General features: G+C 42.2%; 1 protein-coding gene across 3 annotated transcripts in view; it reads left to right on the forward strand.

The window, feature by feature from the left end:
• Positions 1–23,848, forward strand: part of tp53i11b (tumor protein p53 inducible protein 11b) — a 37,710-nt gene that overhangs the window by 5,215 nt on the left and 8,647 nt on the right. For 2 of the 3 annotated variants that reach the window (XM_031565291.2, XM_031565292.2), the window contains 2 exons: positions 795–912; positions 17,504–17,635. In XM_031565291.2, the coding sequence (XP_031421151.1) occupies positions 17,513–17,635 (123 nt within the window). In that variant the 5' untranslated portion in view covers positions 795–912; positions 17,504–17,512. The remainder of the gene's footprint in view (positions 1–794; positions 913–17,503; positions 17,636–23,848) is intronic. The other variant, XM_012839087.3, reaches the window with a different exon arrangement.

Raw genomic sequence — 23,848 nt, forward strand, 5'->3', positions numbered from 1 at the left:
GCACATCAAACTGTTTTTTCCCCAGAGCATTTGGAGAGCTTTTGGTAGGAGAAGTAGCCTAGCTTGCAACCTCCCTCACAGCTGCCAACAGGGCAGTGGATGCCGCAAATTCTTCTGTTATGTACGTTTTTGTGGTGAAGCTAGCCATCTGTCATTCAGACAAATGGGTCGTGTTGTTATGACTTGTGTTTTCGCACAACAGACTGCCCATGTTTTTGTTTGGTTTCCACTCAGCTATGAAGTTCTTTAGACCCGGATATGCCCTATCTACCAGTACCATGCTGTGGTAATTCTAGTGTTTCACTGAATGGGTCAATTCCTTGTGTACAGTGACGTCTAGGAGTTAAGGGTCTAGTTTGTCATATGTTTGCATGCTTCTTGCCTTCGGGGATAAACGTTAATGTTCCTTTTTGGTGTCCTTGTTTATGCAACTTTCTGTGTCCGTCTCGTAGTGGTGTGAATCTTCACTGGCCTCACAATTCGATTTAAATAAGATTCAAAAGATAACAGTTCAATTATAAAATTAATCTGGATGCATCTTGCCCTTCGTGGTTTTTTATTCATAAATACAAACACTTAGATTTGTACTTTATTTGACCTTTAAACATTTGATTACGTAGCTGTTTTAAAAAAAAAAATGAAAGACACACACATTACATAACCTGTCTCCTTTTCCAAAGCAGTAGGCCTATGTCTAAATGACTAGATATTTTGTAGCCTACTACATTATAAATACATCTGGCCAAATGAATCTGGCCTCTGACTTTTGGATTCTCTGTGTTTTACCTACACAGCCTGCCTCAGAAAGGGAGCCATTCCAACTTCTTGCTTGAGAAGGGTGCACCAGTAGCTAGGGTCAGGAGCCAGGCCTTCACCCCACTCCCTCAAGACTGAGGACTCCAATTTGATCATGTAAGTAATGAAGTTGCACAGTGTGAAAAAGGCACTGGAATGCAATGCCTATTTTACTCTTGGTCCATGAGCTCTGAAAGCAGTTTTGAAATCTGAGGTTCACATATTGGAAATCCACTAAATGAAGCTTTGTTTCATGACATTTGCTATTCCAAGGGAAGTCATTAAGGTTTTTGCGCTTGCTTCTGCTTTTCATTTTAAAGTAATGTGCCCAGTTTGCCATCTCATTTGTGGAATATTTATGAAGATTCTCTTATTTTATTTGGACGAAGGAAAGGCAAGGAGAGTGGTGGAGAGTTTACAGGGGTGGTAACCTCGTTAGAGGCACACCCGATGACTTTTCCATGGTACTGTGAGCGTGCCACATTGTAGTTGTTCAGTATAAAGACTTTGGTAGTGATTGCTCAATTTTCTTACTCCTGGTGGAGTGCTTAGCTGCACCCAACTAGCTCCAAGTATCTCCTGTTTTGGAGGAGGTCAGAAAGTGAACGTTGCTGGAACAAATAACAAGAAAGTTACTAGCCTGGAGCAAATGAGACTTGCTCACTGTGTTGATGGGCGGTTCACAGTAACACATTGTGTCACTGCTTTATGACATAGTGTCATGTTTCTCCATCTGTGTGAGTACAGATGCTTCTTTCATGCTAGTTTTGGTGGAGGACAACGCATGATTTGTTCGTATCAACAACACCTGCCCAATCTGCCTTTTTCTTTGAGTTTTTTGCAATCTCCCACTACACTTAACACAGTACAGTTTGAAGCAGTACCAGTCTCTTTATTGAAATTCACGTCAAGGCCTACAGATACTTTTTATCAATCGTCTTTGTCCCAGTGGAGCAGTCTGTAGTCCATTGTATCATTACATTGATATCCAGGGTAATCCTTGTTTTTCTCAAACAAAACTCAACCCAATGCACCTTCAGGCTGATAAAAGGCCAATCCCTATGATTTACTTCATAGTGTAACCTCAAGATATTCTAGGCGTATAAGACATACATTGAAGACATTTGGCAAGTGCAGGGAAGCATCAAAGTAAACCTTGCTATGATAACAAGTTACTGGTTTCCTTTGGAATAGCTAATGGCAAAATAAGACTAGAACCTCAAAGGACAAAGTAGCATAACACTCTCACAGGACTTGTTTACTCCTAAATGATGGGATGGTCTTCCTCCCCATATGTTCAAAGGAATGTGTGCGCTGTGGCCAGTTTCCTGCCTTTGTCATAGAGATAAGGAGTATAGTCATATTTTTGTGATTCAAAACTCCAGACTTCAACTTGTTTAGCCAGTGCTGATTGTGTAATGCATTGGTCACAATCTGTGAAACAGTCTTTATGCTTTCACGAGGACTACTGACATCTTACTGTACAAATATGCCCATGGCAATGCTGTCTTGAACGCTGGGTAATTTCCCACTCATCACATGGTTTACTATCAATGTTTATGGCATCATCCCTATGTAGATCTTCATTTTCAATCCATCGCATCCCCCGCACTCCGAACACACACACGCCAAATCTTGTGGACTTCTGGTGAGGAAGTTTACTATTTAGCTCGGCGGAATTCAAAAAAGTTGCCTTCTCTTTACGTAGACATTCATCTTATTTAAAGCCTACTTCCAAAGCTAACTTTCTGAACGTTAAGGCTAAAAACAGCATGGTACTTCCATTGGTGTCTCCCTCAGGCACTGCTCATTTTCCTCTCCCTAGGTGACACAATCAGGTGAAATGCAGCCAAATATATGTAAATGTAGGCAACAGTGTGCTAACTACGGTTACATCATTTGGGTATTAACTCGATCAGGGGTGGCCTGCAGACCATACCTATCAGAAAGAAGAATAGATTTCCGAGGATTCTCTGGAATAATCTTTTGTGGGTGTGCAATTGTGCATTTATACATGCGTGTGATGAAAATAGTGAAGGGAGGGAATAGATTGGCTGTCTAGAAGCTGTCAAGTAAAAATCCAATTTCTTGGCTTTTTACAAAGCAGTCTCCAGTGGGAGGGTTTTATCTCCTGATACCAGAGGTTTTGCTTCTGACGGGCAGCTCCTGAGTAAGTGGCTCTTTTTCCTGTCCTAACTGGCTTTGGTTCACGTCCTTTTTTTTTCTCTCACTGTAATTTAAGTCACTCCTATTGTTTTCAAAAAATGCTTGTCTTACGAAACAGAAATATCCTGTTTGTCTCTGGATAGTACACAGGTCTGATTTGTTTGATGGTTTGTTTGGTGACAGTTGAAAGGAACCATAAGCCTTGTAACCATGCTAACCACACGTAATCTTCTTGCCGTGTTAATGGGCACCAGAGGGACAACATGCTTTTGGTGCCGCCGGTGTAGTACGGAACAGAACTGCAATCATTAAACCGTCACTATGGAATAGAATCACACCAGTGAACCGAATGCTTCCCGTTGATGCTTACCATTCTCCATGTCCTCCACAGGCTTTATGTTAAAGTCAGTGTTACTCTGGTAACTGCACATCACAGCAACTATACGGTCTGTACTGTCCTGTATATGCCATCTTTCATATGATCTTTCTCTTGCACAAGTATCAATGGCTCTTTGTTTGGCTGAGGATGCTGGGAAGACCAGTGTTCCATTCAAATGGAATGGAATTACATGCGCAGTACCAAGGAGGAAATGTTAAGAATTGCATTAGGAGAGCAGCCTCGTGTCAATTCTGTTGAAGGAAATAGCCAAGTGCGGTCACTTTTCCCTTTAGAGGTACTTTCAGGAATTGTGTGTTATTCAGTAGTTAAATGAGATTCTGTCAATTCTGTCAATGATTTGGCAAGTTGAAAATATACATAGATGGTTGGTACACTTAGTATAACAATACCTCTGGAACACTTTCATAGATCTAGTCAGTTCAAATGAGGTTACTTGGCAGTAATCCTTTTGGCTACCTCCCTGCATTTCCTCTGTGGTATACCGGAGAAGACAGGCTTACAATTCTGTTGAGAACCTGGTTTTGGGTGCTGATATCTTTGGGACAGGCTGTAATGGAAGAAAAAAGTAAAACTTTTATCAATCAGGTGTAAGAAGTAAATTGCAAAAACGAAGCTTGAGGCAGTTGCTTTCTTTCAGGCAGAATCAAGTTAACCCTGATTTACTAATTGCTACTTGTGGTCTATTTTGTTGATCCACGATACACCCGTGCAGGAATAGTTCTTCTGTGTGCTTTTATTGATTTGATATGCTCAGTAATGGCGGTCTATGTGACAAACAAATTGTGTATATTATTAGTGTATATTATATATATATTACTGTTTAAAAACAAGTGCACAATATTACACCATATTATTGACATTATGTATGAAACCATGTTGGTGAGTAGTTACGGCATGGCAATCGTTTTTGCAGTGGCCTTTTGAAAGCACATTTATTATTCAGTACGCTCAAGACCTTGTTATTCAGGAAAAGGAAAAGGATGACACAATAAACACGTCCTTCAGCACTGTAGGATTTAAACATGATTTACTGGTATACCACAACTACTGGGCATTGTTTTGTTTACAGCTTTGTCTTGATAAAGGAGAGCTAAACTGTATGTACTATTTACAAAGGATAAATAGCCTATTAGGCTATGATAAAGGAAAGCTAAACTGTATGTGCTCTTTACAAAGGATAGAGGGGAGCATATTAGACTATGGAAGACAAGCCAGTGGGATGTCCTCTGAATCAAAACATAGTGAACGTCTTGGATACGTGAGTCTGGCCTCCACCAGGTAATCAGCGCTCCGTGCCTTGCTGACGCAGACTGAGCTCTTTATTGAGTATCACCTGTCACTGGATCAGGGTGCTTAGCAACCAGGTGGAATGGTAGAGAACCATGGGAACAGGTTGGCAGGGGTTCATTTGGCAAGTTGAACGCTTTCACTGGTGTTTCACAGCAAGGTGGGCCACCTACTCTGTCAGCCCCCACAGGCACGAACGCACACACACACACACACACACACACCCCTACACACACACCACACACGCATGCGCTCACACACGCATGCGTTCACACACACACACACGCTCGCATGCGCGCATGCGCTCACACACGTACTGTGACAGTTTGATATAAATATGTGATTTTTGTCATGGTAAGTGAGATTAGATGCTTTAGAGTTAGATGAATGTGGATAATCTGAAGGGAAGTAAAAGATGTGTCAAATTTCATTACATTTTTGAGCCCCCCCCCCCTCAATTACCTGGTGTAAAATTGAGGACAATGGCATTGGCTTTAGCCGTTAGGGAATTGGTCTGGAATGTTGAGTACGGTTTTTTTTCTACATGACAAGCCTTACATGGATTTCAGCCTTAGGATATTACATCTTTGTGGCTCTGTCATTCCTAGGCTTGTCACACTAGTATGAACAGTAGCTCAATGAGCTCTCAGAAAGCTGCTACCATACTTCCTTTATGACTAGTCTAGGCTGGGACCAGGTAGGGCCACTATGACTCATAGTTCATAGGCTCTAATGAAGAGAGAGTCTTTGAATGGAAGAACTGCTGTGCCATTGTCTTCTTCGCCAGCCTTAATATTTCATCAATAGAAGCGCAGTGCCTTCACTGAATGCCTCTACTGTTCAAATATGCACTCTGGCAAGCTCCAGCTGTAACAGCACCAGCTCTTGTGACATTACACATCCCAGACTGACTCGGGGGGGGGGGGGGGGCAAATCGGTCTACTCCAGCATATTCCCTTCATAGGTCGGCCCTATGGCCACAGGGAAGCTGTTCATTCATTGTGGTTCTGTCATTATCCGATGGTCTTCATCAGTAATCTCAAAGGAAAATCCCCATCTAAATCCCCATCTAGAATTCCATTAGAGAGAAAATGAGCCGTGCTCTTGTGTAATCTTGTTGTTTGCTCTGCAAATGAATACAGTGTTATTATTACTCATATCCACATTTAGATCATCATAGATTTCTTTTTTTTCTATTCACACTTTTTAATTTCCCCCCTCTCCCTGTAGGTATTAATCAGACAGCGTATCTTATTAACGCCCTGATGAGTAATGCATCCATACGTAGGCCCATGAGTAAATCAGAAAAAAGGTTGTGCAAGTGTTGCAATTCAGTGTTGCACATTCCTGTGGTGCTGTTGCGTCACACCATGACATCTGTGAGCGCCTCCCTTTGGTAGCAGAACATATGTTAGCTTTAGTCACACTTAAAAACACTTCTGTGGGATTGCTCTGAAGCCTCAGCTGTGCTTCACAATGTGTCGCAGTGCTAAATCTGGCCTTAAACAGACTTTATAAGGTGTGTTCTGATAGGGAGTTGACATATCTCTCGGTCTGTGTGACAATATGGGGTCAGCCTCATGGCGGATTCTGTATCTCTTTTTTTTTTTTTGTGTGTGTCCAACCTATTGTTTCACTGCATTGGAGCTGTTGCTAAGGTGCCCATGCACGGTAGACAGCATGTCCTCCTCATTAGCTTTTATGTCTTGCTTTTTGTTTTGTCCTGCGTCAGCAGGGACTCGTTCAAGGAGCACAGGACCCCTGGAGAGGCAGTGGGGGCATTGGCTTTGCACAGCTGAACGGGGAGTAGATGTCTCCGCAGAGAGATATGGAGGAGTGGGAGTTAAAAAGCAGTGGAGAAGAGCACGTGTTGGACGTGACATTCACAAAGAAAAGACGCTTGAGCTCTTAACCTTTGAGCTGAGGAGCAGGGATGCTAGGAGGAAAAGTAAAGTAAAGAAGAAACATTTATTTTGATGAAGTTTTTAGGGTTCTGGAGTGTGAAATTAAGAATGTTTGCTCCAGCTGTGATTTTTAATGAATTTTCATACTCTGTTGTGACGCTACACCAAGTTTATGGCAAAAGCTCTGTCTATGCTCTCTATGGCTGTTTTCTCCTTCTCGATTTCTTAATCAGCCTCCAGAATCCCCTGCTAGGAGAGTGGGGGGAAAGAGTGTGTCGGAACTGTTTTGTATTATGCTGGGTCTATGTTGTGCTTCACGTTATTCACATAGAGATGGACACACAGCAGAAAACGATATTCACTTTAGGAATGCGATGCAGTTGTGCTGTTGCGTTCTCAGACCCAGTCAGATTTAGACAAATATAAATTTTCCTTTTTCCTTGGCCCGTATTCACAAAGCAGTTCATCTTACCAGAGTACTCCTAAGTCGCATGAACTGCTTCTGATTTAAAAGTTATCCTATAAATCCTATTCACAAAGCAGCCGAGACAAACTTTTACTAAGGAAAAGCGAGAACTCCTAAGCTAAGAGAGAGGACCTTTTCCAAACCGGATGCTCCCCACTCCCACTCTGCACTCTGTTCATAGTCGCACTCGCAGCGGTGGGAGGCCACTCTTAATGAAGGGGTAGGGGGGGGGGATACAGCGGCAAACTTTGGGATGCCCTCGACGGGAAAAGGAAATTTACGCCAGACTTGTTTTAATTGAAATAACAAACATCATCAATATAAAAAACACCGTAAAATATACATTTTGGAGAGCCTGGGAAATATAGTATTCCTTTCCTCTTTACTCCTTTTATTATGTGTGTGTGAAGCTGCATTTTATGTGTTATGTACATTCATTTTCCCATACTCTGTAATATGCAGACCCACACATGTTGTATTATGTAGGTGTACTTCTTTTCAATATTCAGTGTTACCTACTGCATTTGCTGCTAGTATCACTAATAAGTTGTAAATTACTCATTTATTCACAAATACGGCCATGCAGCCTTTAAAATAACTGACTGGTAGAGTTAAGGTGCGGCATGGACACTGTTGCACATCGTCAGGGCTGCAATGATGTAATAGGTACGTTTATGCTTCATAGCCTACCGCAAAGAACGATAAATAATTTAGTAAATAAATATTTGAAATTGTCCACAGAGACAGAGTCAGACTCAGACAGAGTATTTTCGCACAGTTTTCAAAATGCATTTGTGCAATAAAACCTTACATTCAATTCCAGTTTGACACCGAGTGGGTTGTTTCGGTTGGTTGGTGACGTATTGCATTCCTTACAAGCTCTATAATTATTCCCTTGAGATTGAGATTGTATCTCTTCAGTAATTCTGCATCTGTATTCAAAAACATTGTAACGTGGAATGATAGAAACTGCTGTTTTCTATTCCTTTGGGAGTTTGTTTTGGTGAGGAGTCCTCTCGACTGTCTTCATTCTCCCAGACTTTTAGTGCTAAGGGATTTTGTGAATTACTCTTAGCAAGAAGTTCCAAAGTTAAGACTGACATTATTATATAATCCTCCTTATATAAAGGAGTTTCTCTTAAATCGGCAGGTAGGAACATTCAGCCTGAAGATGCTTTGTGAATACGGGCCCTGGAACAGAAAATCAGCCCCAAATCAGTCGTACTACATGAACAAAACAAAAACTTTTTTAACTAGTTGGAATTTGTAGGGAGCTACCACAAATAAGCCCATCCCAGTTGAGTTGACCCCTGTTCACTGAGACTGAGGGAGCAGGCAAGCGATGAGGGTTAGCAAACGGGAGGGAGGGTTCAGAGGAGATGCACAGCTGGGCACTCCACACAGTTCTGGTCCGTCACTCCGGATAAGCCTTTGTGACAGACCATGAAATTGTGTACAGCGGCAGGTGCAGGAAACCTGTGATCTTCCTGGGTGAGAACTCTGATAAACCCATCAGGCTTCATTTCACAAGCCCCACTCTGAAGCAGCCAGCTCGCGGGCAGGTAAACTGAGAAAACACATCAAATATGTTTTTGTTTTTTTTCTTACCGGTAGCACTTCTAAACTGATTTGCTTTTTTTCTCTCATGTGTCTCACAAGCTGATGGTACAACTGATGAGAATACGGTGCGCAAATAGATAGTATGTTTGTCTGAAGGAGCAGCCTGTCAGAGCAGTCAAAACGATGGGAACAGGGCAAGGTATCTACAGATTCACTCTATAAGCACTCAAGTCCCCTAAACATTTGTCTTGGTTCACTTTGATCGTTTAGTTCTAGACACACTTGAGTAAACCGAAATCCCCCATGAAAAGGTACAAGAGAAACGAAGCGACCCTGTTTCTCTGCAGATGGTGTATACTCATCCTCTTATCAGAATCGGCTCCCTGCCTGGACAGTTGGGAACAATGGCAACATCTCTCTGCATTAACCGTTGACCTCCTGTTGTAGCACCTCATCAGTCAAAACGACCAAAGCGTCGGACTTTGTAGACTCTATGCGGCTGTGACCCCATTCACATGTGCAGGTGATTGGTAACAGGAATCCCTCAGTCCATGCCAAGATATAAACACTAGCTGTGCCTGCACAAGATCAGCAGGAGATGTTGTAGTCAGTCAGTTCGGTGCGTTCATCATGTTCTCTGCTTGCCTCTCTGACACACTGTCTTTTGCTTCTTTTCTGAAAACAGCCAAGGGAAAGTAAAGTGCACTTAATAACAGCTAAGAGGAACAGTCAGCACTCTATAGTAAATTGGCTATAATTTGCAAGGAGTATCTACAATGTTCTGTTGTTAATGCGAGGGGGGTTTGTTTATCATCCCAGGCTTAAAATCTGTAGTGCACCGTGAGTGAAGCAAGTCCATTTCAGAAGGCAACTCTTGTGCTTTAGGGCCGTGCTCTTGCGCATAGCCAGTGGTGCTATTAGGCTTAAATTGGCTAGAATTAGATTTGGCTTCTCGAGACATTTAAAGTGATGCTATCAGAGAAGGCAAGATGGACTTCCATTCATCAGCAGATGCTTCAGGAGGGAGTGGCTGCGAGAAAGTGGCCTGGACAGAAGCTTCCTCTGGGCACCCCAGGCCATCTTGGGCTGTAATGGATTTAGCTGAAACATTAACTTGGTGGGGTAGCTTAGTAACTGCAAAGCTAATGCATTTGCTGAACTGAATACACCCACTAGAGAGTCTTCAGACATGGAATTTTAGATGAGAAAGTGTTGAGAGGTTTCTAAAGCATTTGCATTACTGTTTTTTTTCCTATCGACACTGCTTATGTGGATAAGATGGGAACTATTCTATATATTTATATTTTAAATGTGCAATATGTGAGTGTAAAAATGTTTCTAGGCTTCCTAAAATGATATTATTCTGAATGAAATAGAGTTAACCCTCTGAACTGAACACTCTGTGCTTCTATTTTACATATGTTACCGCATTTTACTGTTGCAATAAAACATGTTACTGTTACGGTTTACCGAGAAAAATGTACAACACCACAACAAATCTAGATGTAGAAAATGAACAGACGCTGTACTTCTTATGTACATTGATATAGAGGATCTACCAACCTTTTTGTCACGAAAAGGATGTATTGCACTTTTAAGGAGCCGTCCCTGTCTCAGGCTCACTGGTCATTGAAGGGCCGTTGTTTTGTGTCTGTCCACAGATCGTCCAAATATAGGAATGAATTCTGACACGGCCACCCACACCAAGCTCAGTAGAAGAAGGGGTGGGTAGACAGCAGCACCCTGGGGTGCCATGTTTTCAAAATTAGTATCACAGGTCACACAGTTTGAGTCATCTGAAACAAAAACCTCTTTATTCATTTTTCTCATGGAAGTTCATAGCTTTCGTTTTTTTTAGGGCTACATCCATGAATTCTATGAGTTAAACCAGTGAATATGTCTTTTTAAACCTTGCTTCTTGGTAATTAATATTTGACATCCAGGCAGGTCCTATTAGACACACGTTTACTTTACATAACGAGAGACCTCACACAGTGAAGGGCATTGGAAGGCCAAGCAAATGCCAATATCTGATTAATGGTGCATTGGCTAACAATGGAGAGCTACCAGTGATTACCGATTGTAATGGATTCAGAAGTAACTTAGTCATAGCTAGTTGCTTGGGTTTAGGAGTGATAAATGTCACTTTCTTTTTTGTGTCATATATTTGTGCATATTTGTATTTTTTTTTTTCACTCAGATTGAGTATATTTTTGATTTATTTAACTGTTTGGATTAACACAGACCTGAATTTGACAATATTGTCTTTTGAGGTCTTCACCCATTCGTATATTTACCACCCCAGATTGGGTATGAAACTCCATAGCCCACATGTTCTTTTTGCCTTTGTTCTTTTTGCACTGGTACATTGTGATTCCTTCAACATGTACTTCCTATGTAATATAATTCATGTATAACATAAATGACCGTATTTAAAAGATGTCTTGATTACCCTTTCCTGCACAGGGTAGTCTATGTGGGTTGCTGCCTTGATGAAGAATGTGTGTCCATCAGCTTTCTGTCTCTAAGGTGACGGTAACCAAGGCAGTAAAGCCCACAGGCATTTTTCTGACTGCTTTGTCGTAGGTTTCACACCCCAGCTATGTTTCGTCCTCTGATATGCATTCACCTGCTGGCAATCAGCCAGAAGACTTCTAAACATAAAGAGGGTGACCATTGTCTTTCATTGCTAATTTCAGACTTTGTATTGTGGGATTTCATTGGTGAAGGATATTGTAAGGATATTGTTCAAAAAACACACTACAGGAAGGCTAGCTTGCTTTGATAAGATAATTGTACAAGCTGCTTCTCACCCTTGACATTCTTGATCCAGATGCAGAGTTTTTTTTAAATGACCTGCAAATTAGATGGAAACAGGGGTCTTTAAGCCAACATCAAAGTGTGCAACAGCGAACCAGAGCAACACAAAAGAACTATAGGGAATCATCCAGAGACGAAAGGCCTCATCATCCCAATAATGAGAAAGCATGCAAAGAGCCGCCAGTGGCCGTTGCTAGGCAACTGCATCAGCATCACCCTCTTAAGAAGGCAAGAAGCAGATTGCAGGAAAGCTTGTTCAATGTGTGTTTGTGAGGCAAATAAGCATGAAGGCACTGATTCTGGTCTGCTCCCTTATCACCCACACATCTCTTGCTCTCTCACTCATGGTCAACTGGTGACCCCCAGGGTCGTGCTGAAGACGTCAGATCCTGAGTTACGGCATTAGGGAGGGTCGGCGTGAAATGGGGGTTTGGAACTCCTTTTGTCATGAGATCCCCCATCCACACATAACTCCCTGAGTGGAGGCTTTGCTGTTTGGAGATGGTGCAGAGAAGGGAGAGGCCATCTTGCTCCCTGAGATGAGTCCCGGATTTCTGAAGTCATGTGGTCCATGAGCCTCTCTCGACAATAATGTTTTTAGGAATTTCATATGGCACTAAAGCATTTTAAGGAATTCTACCTGCAGACTCACATTACTTCCGAGAAATATGTGAAGATTCCTTTAAAAAATGGTGTTTCTCCTAATACCTGCTGCTTGGTAGAAAGATAAGCTGCTACAGTAGTTAAAGAGAGTAGGCATGCTTTCCCTTTAGAAATGTGCTGGAAAGCACATATCTTTTATTTATCTTCCCTTCTGAAGTTTCTCATGGGGCCTCAAACTTGAACCAATGAAAAATAAGAGAAGCTCCGAATTGAATTTTTGGCCTCAAGGATGTGGAGAAAATATGAGAGAGGTTGTTATCTCACAAGTACTAGCTTGCTTTTGCATGCGTAGAATTTAGGGGATATCTCTCTTACAAATCTTTCCTCATTGAAGCCCTCCAGGAATGGGATGTGATTCCCCTTTCTTTAAATGGACACACAAACAAACAAGAGCATCTCCTTGCCTAGACCTAGGGCTTCACTGTTCCATTCACTGGTCTTCCTCCTCGTAGCACGCGTTGTTTGGAGGAAACTAATGTCATTTCTTTTTGCTTTGGCTTTGTCCAGATTGCAGAGTGAAAATGACATTGATGCTGCTTGCTGATGACATTTCTATTAATGGGAAGGTCGAGGTGTTGTCTTGGTCTCTGCGCCTCAGGAGAATTGATGACATTTTCACTTCTGAAGGAGACATCCATCAACACACAATTTCTGACAGCTACTTAAGAAACAATTGCCCTATGTAATGAGCTTTACTGGACCAATTTGGCCCTATTTACAGCATGTATTTTTTTCAGAGAATGGCAAGAACTCCTGTTTTAGGACATTGTTTTACTGAATGCTTTCTATAACCATTACTTGCCGAAAGCCAAGTTTATCGCCTTGTATGGCTGCCTGGATGGTTGTGTGTGTGTGTTTATTTACTGCTGCCGTTTAGAAAAGGGATGTTTGATTTCTTTGGCAAGAAGCGGAGAGCAGAAGAGATTTTGATCTCCCAGAAGAGGTCTGGGCACACAACCTTCCAGTTTATTCCACTCTCTCCTGAATGCCTAATCGGTTCCTTACATCTAAAATGCTGAGTGCGTATCCCAAGTCCTTGGCTTGGTGGGTTATCTCATACAAATTATTGACTGTGTCTGAGACAGAGTCTCCTGGGTGTAATAGCAGACTGTCTCCATGGCCCTTGACATGGTTAACATTTATAACCGCATTAGTTTACTGCTCAGTAGAGTATGTTAGGTCCATGTTTGTCAATTCCCCTGTTTCATCCAACGGGTCATCTGCACAGGACTTTCATTGGGCATTTACAGAAGAGACTCAGTTTATGTAGCCTAATTGCTGAAAGTGCGGTCACAGTTGTTTTCCTCAGGGATTGACTTCTTCTTGTGTTGAGGTGAGTGAAGCGTTTGTCCTTGGTTATGTGTGTTGACATGTATTTACTTGTCATTTCTCTAAACAAGAAGTGTGTGATCCAACCACTCGGCCATCTTGTTTTTTTTCCTAATCTGGGAATCGATGCTTGATTCTGTGAGCCTGCCTTGAGTCATGTTGGACTCCTCCTTAAACATGCTTGTACAAGCCACTTCCATGTCCTTAAGACATACCTAACTCTGAGTAGTAGAAGACAACCGCAACTTTAAGGCAAAGAAATGGGCAAAAAGAAGGTCACCTTACTGGTAAGCTTTATTGAGATCTATGGTTTGAAAAGTGGAGAATGTGGAGTGGACAGTGTACTTCCAAAACTCTCAAATGTCAGGTACATCTGGTATGTCTGGTGTATGCGGGGGGTAACGTCAGACTCTGACCTGCGTTGCAACTTGTACTTGTTTCCAGGTTTGACACATTTTTAACATTCTGTAAATAACTCACTGGTGTGTCGGCGTTACTGAAATGAATCTTTATTCTGTGTCAAACCACATAACTTGTCGTTGATTGTAGTTACATATACTATGGTACATTTTGACATAGATTTTTATTCTTATTCTTCATGTGAACACAGACGTTGCAGAGAATGTATGGTCATGACAATTTGCCTCAGACATGGAAAAGTCATGGAAAATATAATAGTATTAGAAATGTGTATGAACCCTAAATATACTAATTCTATCTTGATTATTCATTTCTTTATTTCATGAACCCCCCCCCCTTCCCGCCATTCTTTCTTGTAACCCCAGAAAACATTTAAGGAACAGAAAATGTCCTTTCTTTAAGGCCTAAGGTGTGTTCTTTATACTATGACAGTAGTATCAATATCTATTACAGTATCGCAATATATTAAATCATAACTCCTGTATCGTGATGCATATCTTGACTCTTGCCATAACACGTATATGGTCGTCATTTGAAAGGGGGTGTGTCATGGCTATAAAAAGGATACTGCCCCAGTAGTTACTTGCCCAGAACTAAGCCTCTGGATGTTTAGAAGTATCTTTTGTTCACCCATAAATGTATGAGTGTTGCAGCTGTTGTACTTGTCTCGGTTCCATGTTGGATCATAATGGAATTTCAGTAGGATAATGGAAAGATGGGAAACACAAGCTATTCCGTTTGGTTGACATGTGTTGGCTGTGTTGTTGTAAAACATCTTCAACATTTTAATCTTTATCATATTATGCCATTCAAACTTTAGTACAGGCTTGTTTTTTCTCCCTTACCATTTAAACCCTAACCCTAATCAAAATAAATAATAACAAAGGAGCTACATGCATTTTAGCAGGTAGTCTTTGTGTTGCTCAAGAGAGTCACTATAAATTCAGCAGTCCCTCTCATGTTCATGCAAGTCCAAACCCAATTAAAACAAGATGGAAAAAAAACACCAGAACCTCCCATTTTAATGCCAGTCACACATCCAGAGATTTCTGAGCAAACAATACTCACTACAACACTGTTGCAATCATGAGGTCATCTGTAGTGACAGTTGAAAGTGCATGATGTAACCAACGACACTATATGGACCTCTATATACAGTTGATGGATGTAAAACCAAGATCAAATATTCAGTTTCTCTTAGAGGAAACAACAAATATTGGATTATTTGGACAGCTGGCCACTTCTTATGCCTCTGGAAGATTTCTTGACAAAGCATCAAGTTAGCTCAAAGTTGTTGATGAACTAGGTAAAGTGCCAACCCACTCTTAATAATGCAGGAGTTCAGGTCACACATTTTTCTTGGAATAAGTTAGTACTCTTATATTTGTAAGTCTTGTAAATATTAGTTATTTTTTACTTTTCATTGACTACAGTACAGGTTTTCAAAACGGCATATATTCCTTTCCTCAAAGGCTTCTCCCATTCTGCAAAGAGCATTTCACTATTGGCTGCAGAAAAACCTAAAAACAGTAAAATATTAAGTCCAAATAGTTTCATAAATGGTTAAGAGGCACAGATACACACCTATGACCATACAAATTTGACAGAATAATTAGCATATATAGGACAGGTGTGATATTACCATACTGTAATTTCCTGACTGTTAACCGCACCGTATATAAACCGAAAGATAGTATTTTATGTAATTTTATAAAACAAACCTTGTGTATTGTGCACCCGTGTATCGACTGCGGTTTATTCAATGTCCAACGTGAACATTTATCAAATGCCACACACAAACAAACAAACAAACAAATAAAGAGGGGGAGAGAGACCACAACAAATTCCATTTTTAAATCCAGCAAGATTTACCAGAGGTTACGAGGTGAATACAGCTAAGTAAATTATAGCTTACACAGTTAGCTGGTTGAGGTTGCAGACACAAGTGAGTGAACACAAGAAAAACGGCAGCTGATACACTGGCTTAAATGAATATACCAGCACGACTATGATTATTCAAGTCATTACATCTGCCATGAAACTAGCGTCAAGCTATCCAACGCCATTTTTCCCTATTCTTAGATTTGCAGTGTCCATTCATTTCAATCCACCCACTCCAAAATTCAACTGTTGACTCGACCTTGAGGTCATCCTAATGTTATCTAGAAAATCTCTGGTTTAACGGAATAATGTCATTGCTGCCTGGAAAAATATATCATTATTTTGTTTACGTCACGATCGGAGAGCAAAATATTATCACTTGTAGGTCTATAGTTCCTGCACTGCAATGGAAACAGAAAGGGCCAAGGCCATTCCTGTAAAGGTTCACGCAACCTGGTAAGTGCCCTGAGCTCCTGCAGTGGAAAAGCACCTCGAGTTCTGTCTCTGGTAGTAACGCTTTCATCTTCTAACCAGTATGTTGTTTAATGGAGGTTGGCTTTTATGTGCATTACCGCAACCTTCTGGCAGTAGCAGCGCTGACAAACTACTAAGTGCCCAATAGCCAATGAGAAAAACATGCATTTCCATGTATAGGCTGCACCCAAGTATTACCCACAGTGCTGTATAAACCGCGGTTAATAATCAGGAAATGACGGTATCCATGTTCACACTGACTTGTCAAAGGCAAGCCTGAATTCATTGTTGTTACAGTAACAAATTGATACATTGTCTGTTTAGAGAGTCAATGACACCAAAGGAGCACTGTGAAGTACTTAAAAAACTGCTGATTGACATGTACGCCAGTCCCTTACGCCACCTTTTATCCCATATACTGGTTTGATCAAATTTACTCCAATGCCTGCCATGCATCCTGTCTGGACTCTCTCATAGGACACAGCTGTACATTCATGATCTCCGTTCAGTTTCAGTTTTCCCATTGTGCTGTTGAATGTAAGAGAACACACTGGAACATACTGGAACACACTGGAAAGTGACTCACTAGAAGCACACATTCCTCTCTTTCCTATTCGTTTGGAGAGACACAATGGCTTTCGCACACATTATGCATATTATTTATTCAGTGATTCGCGGAATAAAAAGCTGAGTCAATGTGAGTGTGAAACGTACATAGCTGACTAAGTGAAGTATAATCAGCTTTGACCACACAGGAATCTAATCAGAATTGCATCTGTGACATCAATGACAAAAGTGTTCAGTGTGTTGCAAATTGTGTTTTAGCATGCATATTCAACAAACCCCAAAGAGAATTGCACCAGTCACGTAGGCTAATCATGGGGGAATTTCATGTAGGGATTTGAGAATGAGGTTAGTGCTTTGGGAAATGTGAGCATGTAATATAAAGTGTTGGTGGTGGTTGATTTGTGTTAACCAAGTTCTAATGCGATGTCACCTCCTTCCCTCAGCAGGGGTGCTAGGAAGGATGGAGGGGGAAGGAGAACAGCAGAACAAATTGTAGCAACAGAGTCCGATATAGGGCTTCGCATATGAGGGTTTTTGTTCACAGCAAGAACTGCTGTTGTGATGACGACCACGACGACGACGACATCACGCTGTGGTTTCTGTTTCTTAGAGTGCAATCCACGCAATGCAGTACATATTTCAATGGGTTAACGTTGGTGCTGTTGTTGATGACATTACTGATTTGGTTAATTATGCCATAGACACGGCAAGTAGCCTCTTTCTCATTCTGTGTCTGTCTGACTCTCACTTCTATTATTCTTTTCCTCCTAGCTTCCTAGTATGGCTGGTAAATCCCATCAACTGATGAAGAAGCACAGTCAGACAGACTTGGTGAGCCGGCTCAAGACACGCAAGGTGTTGGGCGTGGGAGAGGACGATGATGGAGAAGTGCACCGATCGAAGGTGAGCGCAATGCATTACGGCTTCACGGGAAGGGAAGGCATTACCCTGTGGAGTTGGCAGCATGTGGAGGATGTCTGTCAGACTTGGTGGAAAAAAATCCCTCTTAATCCCAGTAAAAAGCCTCAGTGAAAAACATGAAAATACTGCAGATGCACAACAGCAGAGCCGGAGCACAGTTTTGAGGCAGTAAGCACTTGTCGCACTGTGTGGCATTGAAGTGATTCTAAGATCTATCAGCTGTGCTTTGAATACAGAATGAACCTGTATTGTGCTCATGTGTCACACCATTGTCTTTCAGGGGTGCAAACTTGTCACCCTTTTGGCGAAATTTGTCGTTTTTACCTCAAAATATGTAAATTGTGTAGATCTGCAAAAAAAAATAGTTTTTTTTGTGCATGCATGCATGAGTCTCTCTCCACGAATCTTGATCAACAAGATAATCTTTCATACAAGGTGTAAAATGATATAATAATAATAATAATAATAATGTAAAAACAGCACAGAAAAAGCAAATGCACAATCGTCACTTCATCTGAACTCTGTCAATGTCAAACATTTTAGAAGTTTAATGCCATAATGTATGAAATGTAGCCCCTAAATAACACATTGTTATAGTTTACTCCCCTATACATAGTATCATTTCATATACTTACATTTACCATACATAGTATACCAATAAAATGATATACTTTTTCATTACACCAAATAATGTTGTGAATTGTGAATTGTGAATGCAGAGACATACCAGCATCGTAGGTGTTACTGTTTTGACGGCTTCTAACCAACACAATGGAGGTTTTGAAGGCTCATCTGTTGTAAATGTAAAAACATACAGTAAATGATCTGTGAGATGCGGTAACAGTCACAGTCTGCTCATGCCGCAGTTCCTAACACGGACATCAAACGTCCCCCTGCGAACAGACACACTCATTAACCAGCCGCTTGTACAGGTCACACTCATCACGAATGTACGTCAGTCTGAATTCCCTCGGCTGGCTTGTGATTTGAGATGCCGTTTGCGCCCAGCTGGAACCAGTTAGAGAGCGAAGGCTGCCGATGTAGCCTACCCGAAATATCCATTAAAACCGAGAAGTCGTGCCGCCTCATTGTGGAGATAGATTTTAATTGGAGGAGCGTCTCTGGAGCCTGTTCAAGCATGGCAGGTGGAGGCAAGGGGGCGTTTGGACAATATCTGCCTCCTTTTGTGACCCTTGTCGTCTGTCCTGTGGCATTCATGCAAGTTTTGGTGGCTTTATGTCCTCATATATCATTTGTTTGTGAAGTTCATACTTATTCCTTGAGCATATGGCATCTACTAGACTGTGTATTAGATCTAGCCTACAGTAGGCTGCATAGTATGCACCTGTAAATGTGTGGCCTGTTTGCTTTAGCCAGTTACAGTCCTCAACCATACTGAGGTAGATGTTAAAGGGGGGAAATACTTGTCAAATAGTTGGTTGAAAGATGTCATCAGAGAGACAAGGGAGAGATTAAGTTGATCATTTCTCACTAATGAAGAGTATTGTATAAAGACAGGGGCGGACTGGGGGAAAAAAGTGGCCCGGGAGTTACTGTCAGACCGGCCCACTCGATACACGGCGCGCGGCCCACTCAGTACACTGCGCGCTGCCCAATCAATCAATCAATCAATCAATCAATCAATTCAGTTTTATATAGCGCTTCTCTATATACCCGAAGTCGCTTTACAGAGTCCAGAGTCCAGTAGTCATACACACACAGTCATACCGGTGGTGGTAAGCTACCTCAGTAGCCACAGCTGCCCTGGGGCAGACTGACAGAAGCGTGGCTGCCAATCAGCGCCAACGGCCCCTCCGACCACCACCAACATTCATTCATATTCATACAATGCAATGCATGTCTTTATGATGGTGGGGGAAACCGGAGTACCCGGAGTAAACCCACGCAGGCACGGGGAGAACATGCAAACTCCACACAGAAAGGACCTGGAAGGACCGGGATGCGAACCCAGGGCCTTCTTGCTGTGAGCCACCGTGCTGCCCATTCAATGCATCGCACGTATAGACCAGTCAGTGGCCTACTTGGAAAAATACCCATACACTTAACATTATTTTGGATGATTACAAAGAAATTACATCATATATGTTTTTTTTTTAATAACATTTGCATCCACCAATTTGCCTGGGTGGACACATGGAATAAAATGATACTGGCTATTGTAACCCTCCAAGGTAGGTATAGTTTGCTAGATGAATAGGCTTAACTCCGGGCTAGTATCAGATGGTTATACGTATAACTACAGAACATTAAGGAATGAATATCCACACAATAAAGAAACTGGAATCAGAGGGTAGAATTAGTATGAACTATATTGTAGAAATGAACAGAATAGAACATACGATGGGGTGTGAACATCAGTGGTATCAGTAGTGTTGCATGCTGGGTGTGTGATTGTGTGTGTGTAGGGGTGTTGAAGGTGCATAACAAAACAATAAGTTAAGTAACAGAACCTAAACTAACTCTGCTGGCCCGGGTGCATTATAGTCACATGATAATAAAAAACAATATCAGTATACTCATGTGTTATTATGACCTCACTATCTAATCTAGATAACATATTAACATTGTTTATAATGTTAGTGTTGTGTGTAACACGGTGATTTTAGCATAACAAGCTAGCTGGTTAACTTATTTTACATAAATTATTAGAAATTATAAGATTGCCCTCTTTACAACTACCACCATGGATAGCTTGCTCATCGATTGTAAACAAGTGACTACGGCTAACATGTGAAAGTAGATCATCTCGATGATGACAACAGCGCCAGCTTGCTTATTTTAGCAGATCATAACGGTCTCAATTTTGGACATTTATCTACCTAACGTTAGCTAAGCTAGTTGGTAGTGAACGTTACCTCATCTGTGAAAAGCAAGCTAACATTGGCCAAGTCAACGCCACAACTTACCTTGTATCACTGTCACGCGAAATAACAGTCGTAAATGGCCCAGAGTTTTCTTAAATGCAATTCTTCAAAACTACCAGATGCCCCACGGGCCGCTCCGTGTTAGAAGGGCTGACGGCACACGTCACTACGGTTGAGTGCCCTGGCGGGGCGTGTATGCAAATCCAGGTGCGTGTAATTTAAGAATCCTTATCCTCAATCCGCACAGCTGAGAACACTTTGGCTGTGTAAGAACCCATTTTGAAGTTAGTTTGTAGTTGAAGGTGCCGGCGGTGTAAGAGGGAGGGCCGGTTGGTGATGGAAGTGGGCTGGTATTTTGGACCATCCCAACCTCGTCGGCCCACCGGGGATTCCCCCGGTATCCCCGATGGCCAGTCCGCCCCTGTATAAAGACACACTCCCTGCAATCTGCAAAGATGTTAGATAGTTAGAAGTAATTTTACTCTCCTGAGCTCATTTGTAAGTTCTTACAGTGCACACAGTGCTGCTTTTTGCCACATGCAGTTTAAATGTTAGCTCTTGCTTGAAGCTGTTTTGATAAAATGCCAGCTGTCTGAGCAAATGGGAAATTGGGTAAGTCTTATAAATGGTCCTTCAGGACAAATGGTTTTCCCTCGGAAAAGTAGGAGAAAGCTGCCATTGTGCTCCTGAGTATCCAGTGTTTTCTTTCTTTCTTTCTTTTTTTTTTTTTTTTTTTAAATCTCTGACCTTGGAAGTAAGTTTTTTGTTTTAGAAAATCGTGCTCCTGTGAAATGATAAGGGGCCTGATGGATAATTCCTACTCCTCTCTTCCGTTCCCGCCCCCCGCCCCCCCCACCCCCACCCCCACACATCTCCAGCCACCCCTAACAAAAGGGGGAAACGCTCACTCTGTCACTCACTCTTCCTGCTGCTCTCGGCTCCCAGTGGAGGGAAACCGCTCTCCTGTTTCCTCCTTGGCGAAAAAGGAAAACAGGAGCACATCGCTTCCTTTCCTCCCCAGCCTCGCTGTTGACAGCCTGGTCTCCTCCAAGCAAATCCAGCCAGGGGAGCTTTGCAGAGTGTGAGTGAATAGGATAGCAGAGTGTGGGGGCAGAGTATGAGTATGTGTATGTGGGTGTCTAGACTGAGCAGTGCATGGCTCCTATTCCACACTCCAGGCTCAGGTAATGCCCCTGCAAGAAATAAAAGGGGAATAATTCAATCTTGTCTCTCTATCTCGTTCCTTATTTTAGCCCTTGATGAATGAACTGAACGTCATTCATCACGGTAATCATTTCAATCAGTTGGAAGGTCCTGAGGGGCTCGGTAGGTAAAAAGGGAAATGTACTGGAGACATTTGCATGTTAATAAGGCAATTAGAAAAATCTATAAGAATTTTGCAGATTGCATTAAGATGTCACTGTTCCCTGCTAACTCTGATTGCCGTGGTGTTTTGTTACTTGGCTAGTATTTTCCTGGCTGCTATGTGATCGATGGAGAAATCTGTGCATGTTGCACTTGTCTCATTATTCTCGTGCAAATCAGCTTTGTTGTTGTCGTTGTCGTTGCTGTTGTGTTTGTCCTCTTACACTTCCCTCTCTCCGTCTTCCCGTCCCTGCCTCCACACCAATAGCAGTGCCAGTGATTGAATTTATAATTCCTGTTGAATAGGAGTCTCATGGCTCGTGATTGAGTTATGGTTCCTGTTGGGTCTCTGTTCCTGTGAAAAACAGTCCCTGGAATGATGTAGAGGAAGCATGATTCATGAGCTCGAGACCTCACAGCTGCCAGAAGACAGGCCTCACTGAATATATATATACTCACACACACACACACACACACTCTCACTCTCTCACTCTTTCTCTCTCTCTCACACACACACACACACACACACACACACACACACACACACACAGTGACTAATGGAGACTGTTGCTTCTGCTTCTGGTGAGGTGTGGGGGTTTGTTCAGTGCACATTGTTCCTGCAGATGCTCAATGTTTGGCTGGACACCCGGCAGGTATTCTGGCAGAGCTTAACTGGTCACAAACTGTGAAGGCCATCTGGATGCTGGTGCTGAATAATAGCGTGCAATATCTGTGTGTGTGTGTGTGTGTGTGTGTGTGTGTGTGTGTGTGTGCAGGTGTTTGTGTGTGCTGTAGTTTTTGCATTTTGGGAAAGCAGAAATGTAAGTCAAAGTGAGTGATTGACACTTACGTAGAACTCTTCTTCTTAATTGCCTCTGACAAACCTCTTCCTACAGTCTGGGCCTCTTGCACCTTAGTTCACTGAAGGGTGAAGTAGGCTCACCCCTGCTGGCACTCAATTAGAGAGAGTGTGCTCATCGCCTTCCCTCTGCCCCACTCATGAGTCTCTCAGTAGCCAGTAGGCTGCACTCAGCATCCTCCAGCGGTGCTCTTGTGTGTGTGATGGGCAGGCCAAGCTCGCCCAAATGATAATCATAGCATTCGCTCTCTGTTAATTAGTTTACCACAGATGCATGCTGTTCAAACGGTGTCAAGGATGGGTGGCATTTTTGTATGCGTATATTGCAGCTTAAAAAACACACACACACACACACACACACACACACACACACACACACACACACACACACACACACACACACACAACCCACTTAGCCTTGAGCTGCAGCAGGGCACACAGAGGGGAGTGAGAGGTCTGCGGCTGCACCGTGTTAGCCGTGCATTTATTTCCATTTTACGCAGTGCTGGCCTCAGCAGCTGGATGGTCGTTTTTTTCCTTTTTAACCAGAGTTAATGGAGATGCTATTATGCAAACCCTCGCAAAAGGTCGTCTGACCTCTTTCTGCATGAGCGTTTTCCCCAAGAGCAATGGACATGGGCACAGCACTGGATTGGTCAGAGAGGGTGGGGGAGGGGGGGTCATGGGACATTTGGCCAGGTTTCTAGTGTGCCAACAGCGGTGTTAATGTTTAAAGACGACGACTGTATGCATGATGTACTTTTCTCCGCCCTCTAAAGCGAACCTTTTTAGTGATCCTTGTATATTTACAGCACTTTAATGTGCCCTTTTCTGTGGTGGGTTACCTGGTCTGGTATGAATATAGTGCTTTTCCTTGACCTGAAGAGAGGAGAGGAGGCCATTGGTAGAACAAAGCTGTTAGTCTGGTTTTTGTGTCTATCGGTCCTCCTATCAAAGACTTTCTCTATCTGTGATATTTCAGAGCTGTATCAGACTGAAAAGGGCTTCCTCATGGCTGATATTACGCTTCATGCACCGTCAACCAGAAAATGAATCTCTTCTACATAATATTTCTCTCAGAAATTT

The sequence above is a fragment of the Clupea harengus genome, chromosome 3 (genome assembly GCF_900700415.2).
Source record: "Clupea harengus chromosome 3, Ch_v2.0.2, whole genome shotgun sequence".
Classification (NCBI taxonomy): Eukaryota; Metazoa; Chordata; class Actinopteri; order Clupeiformes; family Clupeidae; genus Clupea; species Clupea harengus.